The 13347-nt window shown below is 35.5% G+C and overlaps 5 protein-coding genes across 13 annotated transcripts in view; 2 read left to right on the top strand and 3 right to left on the bottom strand.

Moving 5' to 3' along the window:
- The window catches only part of LOC125801682 (zinc finger protein 239-like), a 155704-nt gene extending 149615 nt beyond the window's left edge, over nucleotides 1–6089 (bottom strand). Inside the window, exons 1-2 of the mRNA XM_049478481.1 lie at nucleotides 6040–6089; nucleotides 1879–4312 (exon numbers count right to left, since the gene is read on the bottom strand). Coding sequence (XP_049334438.1) covers nucleotides 3226–4312; nucleotides 6040–6089 — 1137 coding nt within the window. The 3' untranslated portion in view covers nucleotides 1879–3225. The remainder of the gene's footprint in view (nucleotides 1–1878; nucleotides 4313–6039) is intronic.
- The window catches only part of LOC125801145 (zinc finger protein 850-like), a 503810-nt gene that overhangs the window by 348222 nt on the left and 142241 nt on the right, over nucleotides 1–13347 (bottom strand). For 2 of the 6 annotated variants that reach the window (XR_007438628.1, XM_049477339.1), the window contains exons 1-2: nucleotides 11832–11918; nucleotides 4448–4526 (exon numbers count right to left, since the gene is read on the bottom strand). The exons of 1 other annotated variant lie outside the window; for it this stretch is intronic. The gene's annotated coding sequence lies outside the window, so the exon portion shown is untranslated. Of the gene's footprint in view, nucleotides 1–4447; nucleotides 4527–6521; nucleotides 6574–11831; nucleotides 11919–13347 lie in introns of those variants that run through there. 3 more of the 6 variants (XM_049477340.1, XM_049477341.1, XM_049477342.1) reach the window with 3 other exon arrangements.
- LOC125801185 (zinc finger protein 271-like) overlaps nucleotides 1–13347 on the bottom strand; it is a 253538-nt gene that overhangs the window by 106195 nt on the left and 133996 nt on the right. Inside the window, exon 1 of one of the 2 annotated variants that reach the window (XM_049477496.1) lies at nucleotides 11832–11920. The exons of the other annotated variant lie outside the window; for it this stretch is intronic. The gene's annotated coding sequence lies outside the window, so the exon portion shown is untranslated. Of the gene's footprint in view, nucleotides 1–11831; nucleotides 11921–13347 lie in introns of those variants that run through there. 2 annotated transcript variants of the gene reach the window in all.
- LOC111188305 (zinc finger protein 239-like) overlaps nucleotides 1–13347 on the top strand; it is a 192080-nt gene that overhangs the window by 83692 nt on the left and 95041 nt on the right. The window lies entirely within an intron of this gene.
- LOC125801182 (zinc finger protein 585A-like) overlaps nucleotides 1–13347 on the top strand; it is a 243056-nt gene that overhangs the window by 166590 nt on the left and 63119 nt on the right. The gene's annotated exons all lie outside the window — the stretch shown is intronic.

Below are 13347 nucleotides of genomic sequence, written 5' to 3'. Positions count from 1 at the left end.
GTAATTCCTTTGTGTTGTTAGAAGACTGAAGCTTCCTGACCCTATCTGGCTGACTTCGAAAAGAACAATAAAAGATCAACTTAGAACTTCGGAAAGACTCGTCTTCTCCTTTCTTTAATCTTGAGGCACTCGTCTGTTTTCACCTTCTTTCTTTAAACTAAAACTTTGTATTGATGCATCACTAGATAGCTCTAAAGCTCATTTAAGCTAGTCCAGGCTTCCCCTTCTGGGAGGCCTAGAAGAGTCGTGAAATAACCGCGACACTACTTTAGCTGACGTTATCTACTTTTTTTCAGTTTGGAATGTCTTAGTTAGCTAATGATAAAGTGGACATTAAACACTTCAATATTTAATATAATTCGCAAGATGAGTTATTACTCTAACAAATTTTATTAGTTTAACAGTTGTCAGTGAAACTGAGTTAAAATAATAAGCAATCTAAACGTCATTTTTTAAGTAAGTGTAGCGCCATCTTGTCCCAGCGCTGTAAGTGACGTCTCGAGGTTGGTTCTCCAACGCCTAACATATAAATAACTATTAGCCTACACTGGTTCCTTAATGGATAATAAAAGCCAAACCAAAAATAGATGCAAAGAGGGCACCTTTGTATTGCCCCTGGGTGAAGCAATACTGGGTGTAGTCCGAGGCTTTTTTCCACCTTTTTAATTTTAACTCTGAACAGCTGGGATGTACAGACCGTCCGACTGGAGTTACTATAAAAGCAGCAGCTGTGAGCTGCACGGAATGAGCCAAACGACACACAGCTGACAGTTAACAGATAACAAAGCTAGCATTAGCTACTTAGCCTGCTAAGTTAGTTAGCTAAATAGCTAATGCTAGCCTTGTTAAGATAGCTAGCCAATGCTAGCTTACACTAGCTAAATGAAGCTAGCTACCCAGCAAGCCTTTTAACTTTTAACAGTTTATCAACAATCAGTCTTAATGAACTCTGGACTTTACATGCTAAATATTTAAATGTATATAAACAGGCTAGTTAATGGGATGGCAATACCTGCTGTTTACGGGCTGCAGGGTTTCTGCATGGACCTCACACAGAGAGAGAATAAACACCTCCAAAAATTCTTGCTCTCAGACAAGCATCTGAAAAGTTCTGCTCAGGGTTCTGCAGGGAAGATCTCTGAGCAAATGGTCCCAATAGCCTCCTGACAGCAAATACACTCGGTTGCAGTCGGCACGGCAGTGCAGTGACCGCATCTGCACTTGGTAAAGTTAGTGTTATGAACACGAAATGATGACCAATGAGTCAGAGCTTAGAATTTAAAATGTATGAAAGTTCACTGGAAAAAGCATAGTTTCAGCATTACATATATATATATAAATATATATTAGAAAAGAGTAAAAGTACATCAACGAGTGAACACAAGTGTAATAAAATCGTGATAGATCAACACATTCACAACCCAGAGAGAGAGAAAGAGAGGGAGCCCTCCAGACTTAATCCAAGCAGTTATACATTTATCCAGTCCAGTTAACAGCTTGTTGTCCAGTTCCAATGATGCGATCAGCTCCAGCCTGTCTGAGCAACAAGTTCTTATCATGATGTTGTTCAGCTCTGTGTCCTTCATGAACACAGCAGACAGTCCTTGTGTTCCAAACAATCCTTATGTGCCCTAAAGTCTGTGAGAAGATGAAACAGAGGAAAAGAGTGGATGGAAAGATCTTCTGGCCTGTGTGCGACTTTACGGTGTGTAGAACAGGCATGTGCTGGATATCTGAGGAGAGGTTCCCAGCACTTCACTCAGATAGCTTGTTGTCTCCTAGTTCATATGCACTGGTCCCAGAACAGCAGTGAAGCTTCTCTGCCACTCAGGGTCACGTTCTCCTCACAGCTCTCACTGTTGATGAAAACACTCTGACCTTCCTGATTCCTGAAAACGTACAAACAACCTCCAAAGCCTTGTGTCATTGTGACAGTTCAAAAGAGAGCAGTTTTTAAATAAATTATTAAGTGAACAGAAAAATAATAACTGTATATATAAATGTATAAAACATTTAAAAATAAGAGTGTGCAGGTGTGGTTATCTCCAATCACACCCTTCACCAAATAATAACATAAAACAGGCTCAGGATGGATAGGTTCCAGGTCACAGAAAGGTTATCAACCATATAGTGAGAAAACACGAGATTGCAGATCTTGCAATATAAAAGAATTTTATTGAAACACACACGAGTAAATATTAGGGGTATGAATCTCTCAGTGTTTCGATTTGATTCGATTCCGATTTTTGGGGTCAAGGTTCGATTCAGAAACGATTTTCGATTCTAGAATGATTTATCAATTCAAATGGCCTATAAATTTTGTTTAAATTATGTGAGAAGATAAAAAGATGAAAAGACAATTTAAACAAATAGAACATTTATTTCAAACAATAAACTTAGGTTCCTTACTGTATTAAATATTTTTGCAATGTAGTGACAGTGCCACAATAATGAATGATTAATTTCTAGCATGGTTGACTATTCCTGTATTCATTTCTAAAAGGTAGACATTGTTAAAACTAGAAAACACTCATAAACAGCCACAAGGTCAAGAGTGGAACGTTAGATAGGCTATAATTATGTAACAAGCAGAGAAGATACTAAATACACTAGATTTTAGCATGCACACCCCTCTGTTGCGTAACTGGGAGTTCACCTACTGTCGTGCAGAGCTTTTTAACAGTTAAAGAGCTCCGCAGGGACAGTTAAAAAGCTCAGCGCGACAGTAGCTTCACCCAAAAAATATTGGAAATTAATGGAAATAATTAAATCTGTATATACTAGAAAAGCGATTAAATGCATTCAAAACCTTTTAGGCATAAGCACTGAAGGTTTGATCCAAAATGCTTAGTTGCAGACTAAGAATCCTACTGTACTCCTAACAACATCTAAATTTTAAAGACTAAATTATGCTAATCTAACATCTGGTGCAAACACTGGCAGTGCCCTCACTCGAACTTAAACGACCTTCCCTTCTTCAGAACTGAACTCCTACCGTAACTACCCTAAAAACTGACCTAAAAACTCACGAAGAATGTCCTGGAATATTCAAACATACAAGAAAACATAACATTAAATTCAATAAACATCATCGCTGGATCAGATTCATTTTGCTGAACCTGTAAAATCCATTGTTAAATTCAGTTCATGTTTGTTTCTGGTGGAACGTATCCCAAGTGACAAAGTGAAACATTTGTGTAGGATAAGGTGTTCTGTCTGAAAGATTTACGATTTGCGCTTTTTATTGCCGTGGAACAAATTTGGGACAGTTTTCTCTCCTGTGTGAATGCGCTGGTGTTTTTTGAGATTACTCTGTTGATTAAAACTCTTCCCACAGACTGAGCAGTGATGCGGTTTCTCTCCTGTGTGAATGCGCTGGTGTTTTTTGAGATGACTCTGTGTAGTAAAACTCTTCCCACAGTCTGAGCAGGAATACGGTTTTACTCCTGTGTGAATGCGCTGATGCAGTTTGAGAGTCTCCAGTCGATTAAAGCTCTTCCCACAGTCCGAGCAGTGATACGGTTTCTCTCCTGTGTGAATGCGCTGGTGTATTTTGAGTTTAATCTGTTTAGTAAAACTCTTCCCACAGTCTAAGCAGTGATACGGTTTCTCTCCTGTGTGAATGCGCTGGTGTATTTTGAGTTTAATCTGTTCAGTAAAACTCTTTCCACAGTCTGAGCAGTGATAGGGTTTCTCTCCTGTGTGAATGCGCTGGTGTTTTTTGAGAGTATTCTGTTGATTAAAACTCTTCCCACAGTCTGAGCAGTGATACGGTTTCTCTCCTGTGTGAATGCGCTGGTGTATTTTGAGAGCACTCTGGGTAGTAAAAATCTTCCCACAGTCTGAGCAGTAATATGGTTTTACTCCAGTGTGAATGCGCTGGTGTATTTTGAGACTACTCTGGGTAGTAAAACTCTTCCCACAGTCTGAGCAACGATACGGTTTCTCTCCTGTGTGAATGCGCTGGTGTATTTTGAGAGCACTCTGGGTAGTAAAAATCTTCCCACAGTCTGAGCAGTAATATGGTTTTACTCCAGTGTGAATGCGCTGGTGTATTTTGAGAGTACTCTGTTGATTAAAACTCTTTCCACAGTCTGAGCAGTGGTACGGTTTCTCTCCTGTGTGCATGCGCTGGTGTTTTTTGAGAGTACTCTGTTGATTAAAACTCTTTCCACAGTCTGAGCAGTGATACGGTTTCTCTCCTGTGTGAATGCGCTGGTGTTGTTGGAGATGACTCTGCCAATTAAAACTCCCCCCACAGTCTGAGCAGTAATACGCTTTTTCTCCTGTGTGAATGCGCTGGTGTTTTTTAGATCACTCTGTTTAGTAAAACTCTTGACAGAGTGCTGATGTTTCTCCATGTCGGGACTTTGCTTTATTTGTCTGTTAAATGTAGCAAACAATTTCTGCGTGTTCTGGAGATTCTTCTGGATGGCTTGTGCTTCACCTCTTTCAGCAGTTTAACTTTGATCTTTTGATAAATATCCTGGTTGTTGGTGATGAATTTCAGGAGAATATTTTCATTTCTGGAAAAGACAAAAATGCCAGTGAATATTAAAATAAAAGCAAGTCATTTAACTGAACAGAACTGCCTAAATCAGTTAAACTATACAGATAAAACTACAGGGACATCTTCATATTTCCATAAAAAGGGGGCGCTGGTGGTCTTCCAGCCACCTGTTTAGTGCCTTTATAAGGACTTCCCACTGTTCAGACACTCTTAATTCTGTTCTGGTCTCACAAGAAACTGAGAACTTAAAGAAAGAAAGAAAGAAAGAAAGAAACGTGCCGAAAAAACAACATGCAGTGGTTTGAATCACGGTGCCGAAGCTTGATTCGTTCTACATTGATCACGTGACCAATGATGTCTGAAGCCTTTTCCTTTACACTAAATTATAAAATATTTCATACATCTTAAAAAATGACAGTAATTAGGGTTGGGCGATGTCTCCTTAATGGGCAGATGATGATGTTTACAGTGAAACAACGCTATGGTCGATGATAACGGGGGTGATGGGGGGGGGGTGATGGCGGGGGGTGCTGACCGAGCATTGACTGGTGTGTCACGGGAGCGTGTAGGGTACTACAATCAAAAATGTTGGAGTACTGAATACTACATACTGGGCAGTGTGTAGTATGCAGTACATACTAGTGCAGTATGCAGTATAGTTGTATGCCATTCCGAATACAGCCAGTGTTTAAAACTAATAAAAGCTTTTTTTTAAACTTATAAATGCATAAAATAATGTAGATAATAAAATAAGTAGTAAATTGTACTATTGTGAAATAGTACAGTATAAAATATGCTGTCAGCAGCTGAAATAAATATTTTTTCTTTATAATGTTACTTCTGTTAAACCTTAAGTCACGTTGTTAGACATATCTGTATATGTAATAAAATATTTTAAATACAGGTAACATTAACAATTAGTTTACATCAGTCAACTGTGCTTACAATAATAATGATAATAATAATAATGAATGCTTCAACTAGTTATTACATGACAAAAGTTTAGACATTATTCACCATTAAAATTCCTAAAAACTCACAACTTAGTTAACAGGATCTACTACATTTTTAAACATTGGTAATTTAGAAATATGTGATGTCTTGTTTAGTCATTTAACAAATTTATGTCAGATATTGTGGACACATTTTTAGAAATCCACTTATTCTGATGCATTTTACATCATAATGCCAAATATTTCTCAAGCCAGTTGTAGCAGCTCGTCTGCTGCTCTAGTATGCTTGTTAAAGAGCAGACGGAGAGGCAGGTCTCATTCTCTCCTCCTGCCTTTATTCTCTCTACACGTTTACACCAAAAAATAACCCAGCAGATTATTAAGTGTCTGCAACTGCATATACATCTCCTACATATCACAGACTCAATCCCGCACGTTCTGCCTGACCTGCGCAGCGCATCAATTAATTCATGCGTTGAGCTTTAAACGCGCAGATAAGCTGTAACTGGTGGATCAGCACAAAAATCACAGTGTGATTTATTACATTAAAACACAGAACATTTTCTTCTGCTGAACCTGAGAGAGCCCGAGAACAGCGGGGGGAATTCTCGCCAGCCCGAGTTCATGCATCGGGTCAGACAGGCTGGAGTTCAGGCTGGGGTTTAGGCTCATGTTGAGGCAGAAAATCTAAACTCTAGTAGTCGGTTCAGCAGAACAAAACGTTGAGAAAGAACCACAACATTCCTGCACATACACAACAAAAATAATCCCAGTCGATTATTAAGCATCTGCAACTGGATATACATCTATAAAACATGAAACAGAAGTAAATACAGCACATGAACACACATTTTCAGGCTCAGTCACATGTAGTGTTTTGGCGCTGAAACGGCTGTACCTCAGAGCTGATAACCCGACCGGGGCAGAAATAATTAATTATTAGGTAAAATATGCTTCAATACCCGCTAAAAATGCACAGAAGAGTGACTAGAACTGATATAAGAGCTCATTTTTCCAGTAATTTTCTCAAAAATACTTATATTTGCTTAAAACAGCACTTTTTCACGGAGCTCCTCAGCTCTGTTTACCTCCTGCGCTGCACTCAAGCTCCTCTGGAGCTACGGGGGGCGCGGAGGGATAATTAATAAATAAAACATGCAGTTCTCTTGTTGATGCAGAGAATTGTAGTTCAAAATAGAATCACAGCAAAATAATGACCTTTTTACTGTTACAACACATCAAACAACCTCCAACAGGAGTGTTAAACATAACAAGAGTCTCTTTTGTTCACTAAAGGATAAAATAATTATAATAATATTCTAAGGATTCATATTATTTTATGTATTTTTTTTTTATTATTTTTGGAGTGTCTTTAACTCTGTTACACAAATGTTAGTTTCTTCTATTTTGTTTCTTCTCAGTTTAATCCATTCTGTTAAATTGTGTATTTTTATCAAGTTGCTCAAAGTGTGATGATTCTTCTTATTGTCATCAAATTCATGTTTATTGTATTTTATTATTAAAGTATCAGCAAAGGAGCAGCTGTTTAATGGTTTAACTGGGATTTCTTAAAAACAGCAGGGCTAAATATATTTTAATTTGCTAACATTTGTGTTTACTATTACAGTGAAACAGCAAGTTTTCTGTTAAATCAGTAAGCCAAATAACGTTACTTAGTGAAATTACCTTTTAAACCTGAACTTCTCCTCGCTATGATCACTTAATCTTCAATTTTTACATTTAAAATTGTACAAGCTGACTTTTATTTTGACGGTAGTCACATGACTTGCCAGCACCAACAGTTTGTACACCGTGTTGTCAAAATGAAGGATTTTAAGTTTTACAGAGCTGTGAAGAGTTTCTATTACATTCACGCCATCCTGCAACAAAGGAATGGGCATGGAAAGTGTGTGTGTGTGTGTTGGTGGAGGAGGGTGGTGGTGTGTGTTGAGAGGGATGGGGGGTTCGCTCTCATGCTCTCTCTTAGTAAAATAAACTGATATTTTGATGGACGTGTTGTACCTCATTTTTAATGGTTAGTAGGATATTGATACAGGACCACATTTGGAGACATGGTATTTGGTTCCCATTTCTAAACATGAATCACGGAGTTTTGGCAAATTTATGAGCTTGCTGATAAAATGTACCATGCAGAAGTTAGTTGTTAGACACACGCAAAACCAGGCGCAGACAACTGTTATTTATAGTAATATGCTGTGTATTTTAAGAAAAAAAAAGTTTTTTGTACATTTTGTACAAATTCTTTGTTAGCTTGAGAAGTACTACAACTGGTCAAAGACCACCCCCCATAAGATGGGTATAACCCAAATAGGTTTGCTATAATGCTAAACTAATTAAATTTCTAAAATGTCTTATACACCTGTTAATACTAACTTGACACAGTTTATAAATCAACTGCTCCAGAACAAAGACAATTATTAATAATTATCTATTATTATGAATTACAAATTATTTTCTGGTTGATGTTTGTATTTTGTTTGTAATTTATCTCCCAGTCTATCTAGATTACAGAAATGTGAAATGTGAAGTAGTTTACAGACTTGGTATGTGTAAAAATAAATAAAAACACCATAGGCTTATACATTTTAACAGATTTTTTTCTAATTATAATTAGTTTAAACATCTATCAGTCTATCTAGAATTCAGAAAACGGAAGTTAAGCTTGATCAGCGATCTAACAGCGCCGATTTTTTTGTTTTTGTTTTTAGCAACATACAAAACACAACAATATACAATAGTAGCAAACTCTTGTAGAGGATCACAGCTACAATTTAGAAGCTAGGGGGAGCATACACAAACATACAGACTAGAGGAGCAACGTAATAAAATGATAATCTTAGACAAAAGCTTACTAGAGATCTGGTGTGAGATGATTCTAGCAGTTTTCCATTTTCTTAATTTACTTAATGAAGAATAATAATATGAAACGGGGGAAAGAGGGTTTATTTCCCTTCCATTTACTGCAGTGAATGTGGTATTTTGCTAAAAGTAAAATTATATTTATGGCATCAGAGAAAGCTGAACTTAAGTTTTTCATATAAAACAAAATGTCCTCCACCTCAAAAGAAGGAATATTAAGTTTGATAATAATCCAATTTCTGATGTCCATCCAAAAAGTGTGCGAATATTGACATGAAAAAAACTAATGCTCCAGAGATTAATTTTCTGACTTACAAAAAGTACATAATTCAACATCAAATTTGAATAGTTTTTAAAGAAACAGAGCTACAGGATAAATCATATTTATAATTTTGAAATGAGTCTCCTTCACTTTAGGAGGTTTGGGCCAGTTTACAAATTTGGAATAATCAAAAGTCATATTTATATTCTTATTATTAGGAAGTTTCTTGAAAGAAGCTCCATTATATTCATAGTAAATCTTCTGTTTCAAATCATCATTGATAGTCTTATTATTACACTTGGAGTCAACTAAATTACAGTCGTTCACTTTTAATGTGGGCATCGAAACAGTCACCTTTGAATATAAAATGACTTGTTTGATTAACAGAATCAATGCTAAAGGAATCGCTTTGCACACCTTCTTAACATCTTTAAAACTCCTAAGATTAAATTTTTCACTAAAAGATGAAAAAATACAAAAACAATACCTTTGTCATACCAATCTTTTATAAATATTGAGTTCCTACCCACTGTGACTGCCCTATTATTCCATAAAGTTGATCCATGATGAGAGAAGTTATGTTGAAAAATGATTTTCCAGAACTGAAGTATTTGTTCACGGAAGTATGATAATTTAACTGGAATTTTGATGCATAATAAAGGTTTCTAGCCATTTAATCCTAAATGCGCCAATCATGGCTTCAGAGTCAAATGCATTAATACCACCTTTCTCGTATTTTTTAACTAATTGGGACCTTTTAATATGATGAGTCTTATTTTTCCACAAAAACTTAAAATCAATTTGCTTATATTTTGTGGTGATATGTACGTAGAATGACATGGATAGAGAACCTTGGAAATGCCATCTGCTTTAGTCAACAGGTTTCGTCCAAAAATAGTCAAATCCCTTGTGCGCCGAAAAGTGTTGACAGCTGTGGCTACCCGATCTGTGCCCCTGCTCAGTTTACAGTGCGCATGCATGCGCGGTACAAATCGGGCAGTGACAACAGCTCCGTGAAATGAGCAACAGTTGCTGGAAAGTCATGTGACATTCCCGTCAAATTAAAGTCAGCTTCTAAAATATTAAATCTAAAAAGAAATAATTAGTTTTCAAAGTGATTTTACCGAGAAGGTTAGGTAAGAAGTGGAATTTTACTTTTTTTATTAACGTTGATTGGCTTACTAATTTAACAGAAAACTCCATATTGTACTGTAATAATACACAGAATAAACATGTTAGCAAATTAAAGTATCTATGCCCATGCTGTTTAATAAAACACTGTTAAAACACTGTAATAATACTTAATAATAATAGTTAATAATAATAATTATTATTATCATTATTATTATTATTATTATACAATGCAATAAAAGATGTGAATGTGACCATAAGAATAAGAAGTCACATCACACTTTAAGCACTTTGACATTGTTTAAAAAAATACACAACTAAACAAAAAGAATGGAAAAAAAAACTGAGAAGAAACGGAATAGAAGAAACTAACATTTGGGTTGAGAAATATTTGGCATTATGAATTAAAAATGTAGTATATCCTGTTACTTATGATCTGAGCCAATAGTTTAAGGAATTTTAATAAAAAAAGAATGTTTAAATATTTATCATTTAAAAAAAAGTTTAGGCATTTTACAATGTTTGTAACTGTTGTAAGCATGGTTAATTGATGTACATTTATTATAAATGTTACCAGTATTTTAAATATTTTGTTAAACATATACAGATATGTCTAACAACATGATTTAATGTTTAATTAAAGAAGCATTATGGAGAAAAATATATTTTTTTAGCCACTGCCAGCATGTTTAATACTGGGCGAATAGTTTAAATATGTAGATTTCAGAGGTTTGACTGTACTAAAACTAGTGTTGCTGGGTAATACAGTTTTGCGCTGGGACTTTATTAATGTATTCTGATTCAGGAGACATAACTCTTTGATAAAATTAACATTATACGAAAAAATATATTTCTTTCAGCCATTGAAAGCATGGTAAAATTTACTTTAGCACATAAGTGTCACATTTCTTTACCAATGCGAACCTAAATAACTGGGAATTGGAAGAACTAAGACGAACTTGGCTGAAGATAAGTTTCTAACTTTAACTCGGAGCTTACTAAACGTGGTCAGCTCCGTTTCTAGAACAGGTAATTGAATCAGGCAACACTAAGATTTACCCGAGATAGAACTAACATCACAATAAACGTCCCGTCCTTTTATACAAATATCATTTTTATGTTATAATTATTATAATTATAAATACAGTTATTGTAGCTAACATTTTCACCATTTGACCAAAAAAATCAAATGAAATATAAACCATATTCAGAATAATGATCCTTATTGATTTATCCCCAATACTTCTGTTCTGTTCAAAGCATCTACTAAATTATTTAATTTACCACTTAAATACAAATTCAGACGCATTAAACAGCTAAACAATGTCTTCTTTATTATATCTGAACTGTTGTGTTAATGCTCCAGCCTGATGCTTCATTTACACTATCTAGCACTGAGTCTTGTGAAGCAGTTTTGTGTTAAATCCACCCTGTTCACTCTGTAACACAAGCACCGGTCCACCTGACCCTCTATTTCTGTATACATATATTACTGTGAAAACTCTGATTCAACATGCCATCATATTAATAAGGCACTCTGTGTATTGAATATTGGAGTAAAATAAATGATATTGGGCAGATATAATCTGCTTCTGATAGATACAATAAACAAACCAATGATAAATATTTTCAACAGGACAATTTTAAAATCGTATTGTAATTGTTAAGAAGAGCTAGCTGGTATTAAACCATGTAGAAGCCACTGTGGTGCATCTGATTAAAATGCTGGAGATGATGTACTCTGAAAACAGTATTTACTGCAGCAGAGGAGTTGTGGTATATACAGAATAGATGAATGCAATCCGACTGTGTGAGTGTGTGATTCTGAAACAACAGATATAAAAGGGATACTTGAACTACTTGAAACACATTACTGACTACAATTTACAACACTAACACCTAAACAAAGATACACACTTCTATGAGGTGTTATCTGGTAATAATAATAGGCAGATCAGAAACAGCTAGAAGCTATACAGAGCTATACAAAGAGCTGATCAGTTAGCATAGCATGTAACTCCTTGAAAGTACACCTACAACTTGGAAAGTAATAGTTATCTACACTTTATGAATAAACAGCAGTGTAGGTACTTACAGGTATCTGAATGCACACAAGAATTAAATGTCCTCGGTAATCCCACAAAACTTTACTAAGCTGCACACCGTCCACTATCTCCACTGTTCCTCTACAGAAGTCCTCTCTATCTGTGGTATGCAAGCCCCCAACTGAGGCCCCTCAGTCTCAGCATCGCTCTGATTGGCTAAACAAGCGGAAGCATGAGGGTTGCAGGCACTGTGGGTGGGACTCAGTGGAGGAGCTATTTAGCTCCTGAAGTCTTTGGGCCAACTCTTGGCTCTTTGTAACAGTAATTGTAAAATATAAAAATATATAAATAATCTCAGGTGTGTTTGTGCTTCTAATAATGATATAAAACATTATGTTCTAAAGAACAGATTCTTCTATTAAATCTCTGCAGGCCCTATTTACCATAATAAGAACAGAAACATTCACCAAGACTCACTGATTTGTACACTGTAGAGAAAAGAATATATGAATTATAAGAAACAGTGAAGGTGTGAGTAATGTTTTAAAAAAACAACTAAATTTAAGTTTAAGAACTGTGTAAATAAACGTTAAATCTGTTAGCTAGTAAACGCTAACAATTAAATAAACTGAGGTAAAATTTGAGGATAATTTACTCTTACTGAGGCAAATTAGCTTAAAACAGATAGTAATTTGTAGAATTGTTAGAATGGTGGCAATTAGTTCCTCCAAACCGTTTAAAAACCTTTCTAGGTCACAGAAAACAGAAAATAAATGCTCTTTCTCCTCAGAAACTTTGGGTACATTCAGTAGCTAGCTTAGCCAACACTAGGAAGCTAGTTAATTCAGCTTTTTCCTAACTTACCAAAAATCAGCCTTTAATTATACTAATTAAATCTGAATTAGTTTAATCTCATAAATTTACCCATAAATTATTCGTGCTTTTCTCAGTTTATTAAACAGTATAAGAGAAAGAGAGCTAATTCACTGCTAACTCTGTTAGCTGCTAACAGGCTAATGTTGACAGGAATCTGACAGGAGAGAATCTACTGCTGAATCAAAGCCTCATAAAGAGCAGGGGCCTCATTTATAAAGAGTGCGTACGCATAAAAAGAGGGCAGAAATGTGCGTAAGCAACATCTCACGCAAGAATTGTGATTTATAAAGAAATACTTGGTGTGAAAACGAGCGTATATTTAAGCAAGGTTTAAGGCATGCGTATGCCTTCAAAAGTGTGCGGAGAGCGCAGGAATTAGTGGCATCATGTGGTAAAGTAGGGAATTGTTAGTAAATGCGCAAGCTTTTCTTCCTTCCGCATATTAGTTACCACATAAATCAAAATTAACAAAGGAAGATTAAGCATTACTTTACTTTATTTTTTACTTTATTACATATTTTTTCTGCATGTATAGTTAAAATTATTTCTGTATCTTATTCTGTATTATATGTATATGTAGTGTTAATTTTCCACCAACTTGTATATTTCACTTTGTAGTTTATATCAGTTTTATTTGTATTATCTGTTTTATCTCACAGTTGTAAAATCTAAAGGTGCTATATATATATA

Source organism: Astyanax mexicanus, chromosome 4, assembly GCF_023375975.1.
Source record: "Astyanax mexicanus isolate ESR-SI-001 chromosome 4, AstMex3_surface, whole genome shotgun sequence".
In the NCBI taxonomy this organism is placed as follows: Eukaryota; Metazoa; Chordata; class Actinopteri; order Characiformes; family Acestrorhamphidae; genus Astyanax; species Astyanax mexicanus.
Note: the sequence above shows the minus strand (reverse complement) of the source record. Positions and strands in the feature narration are given on the sequence as shown.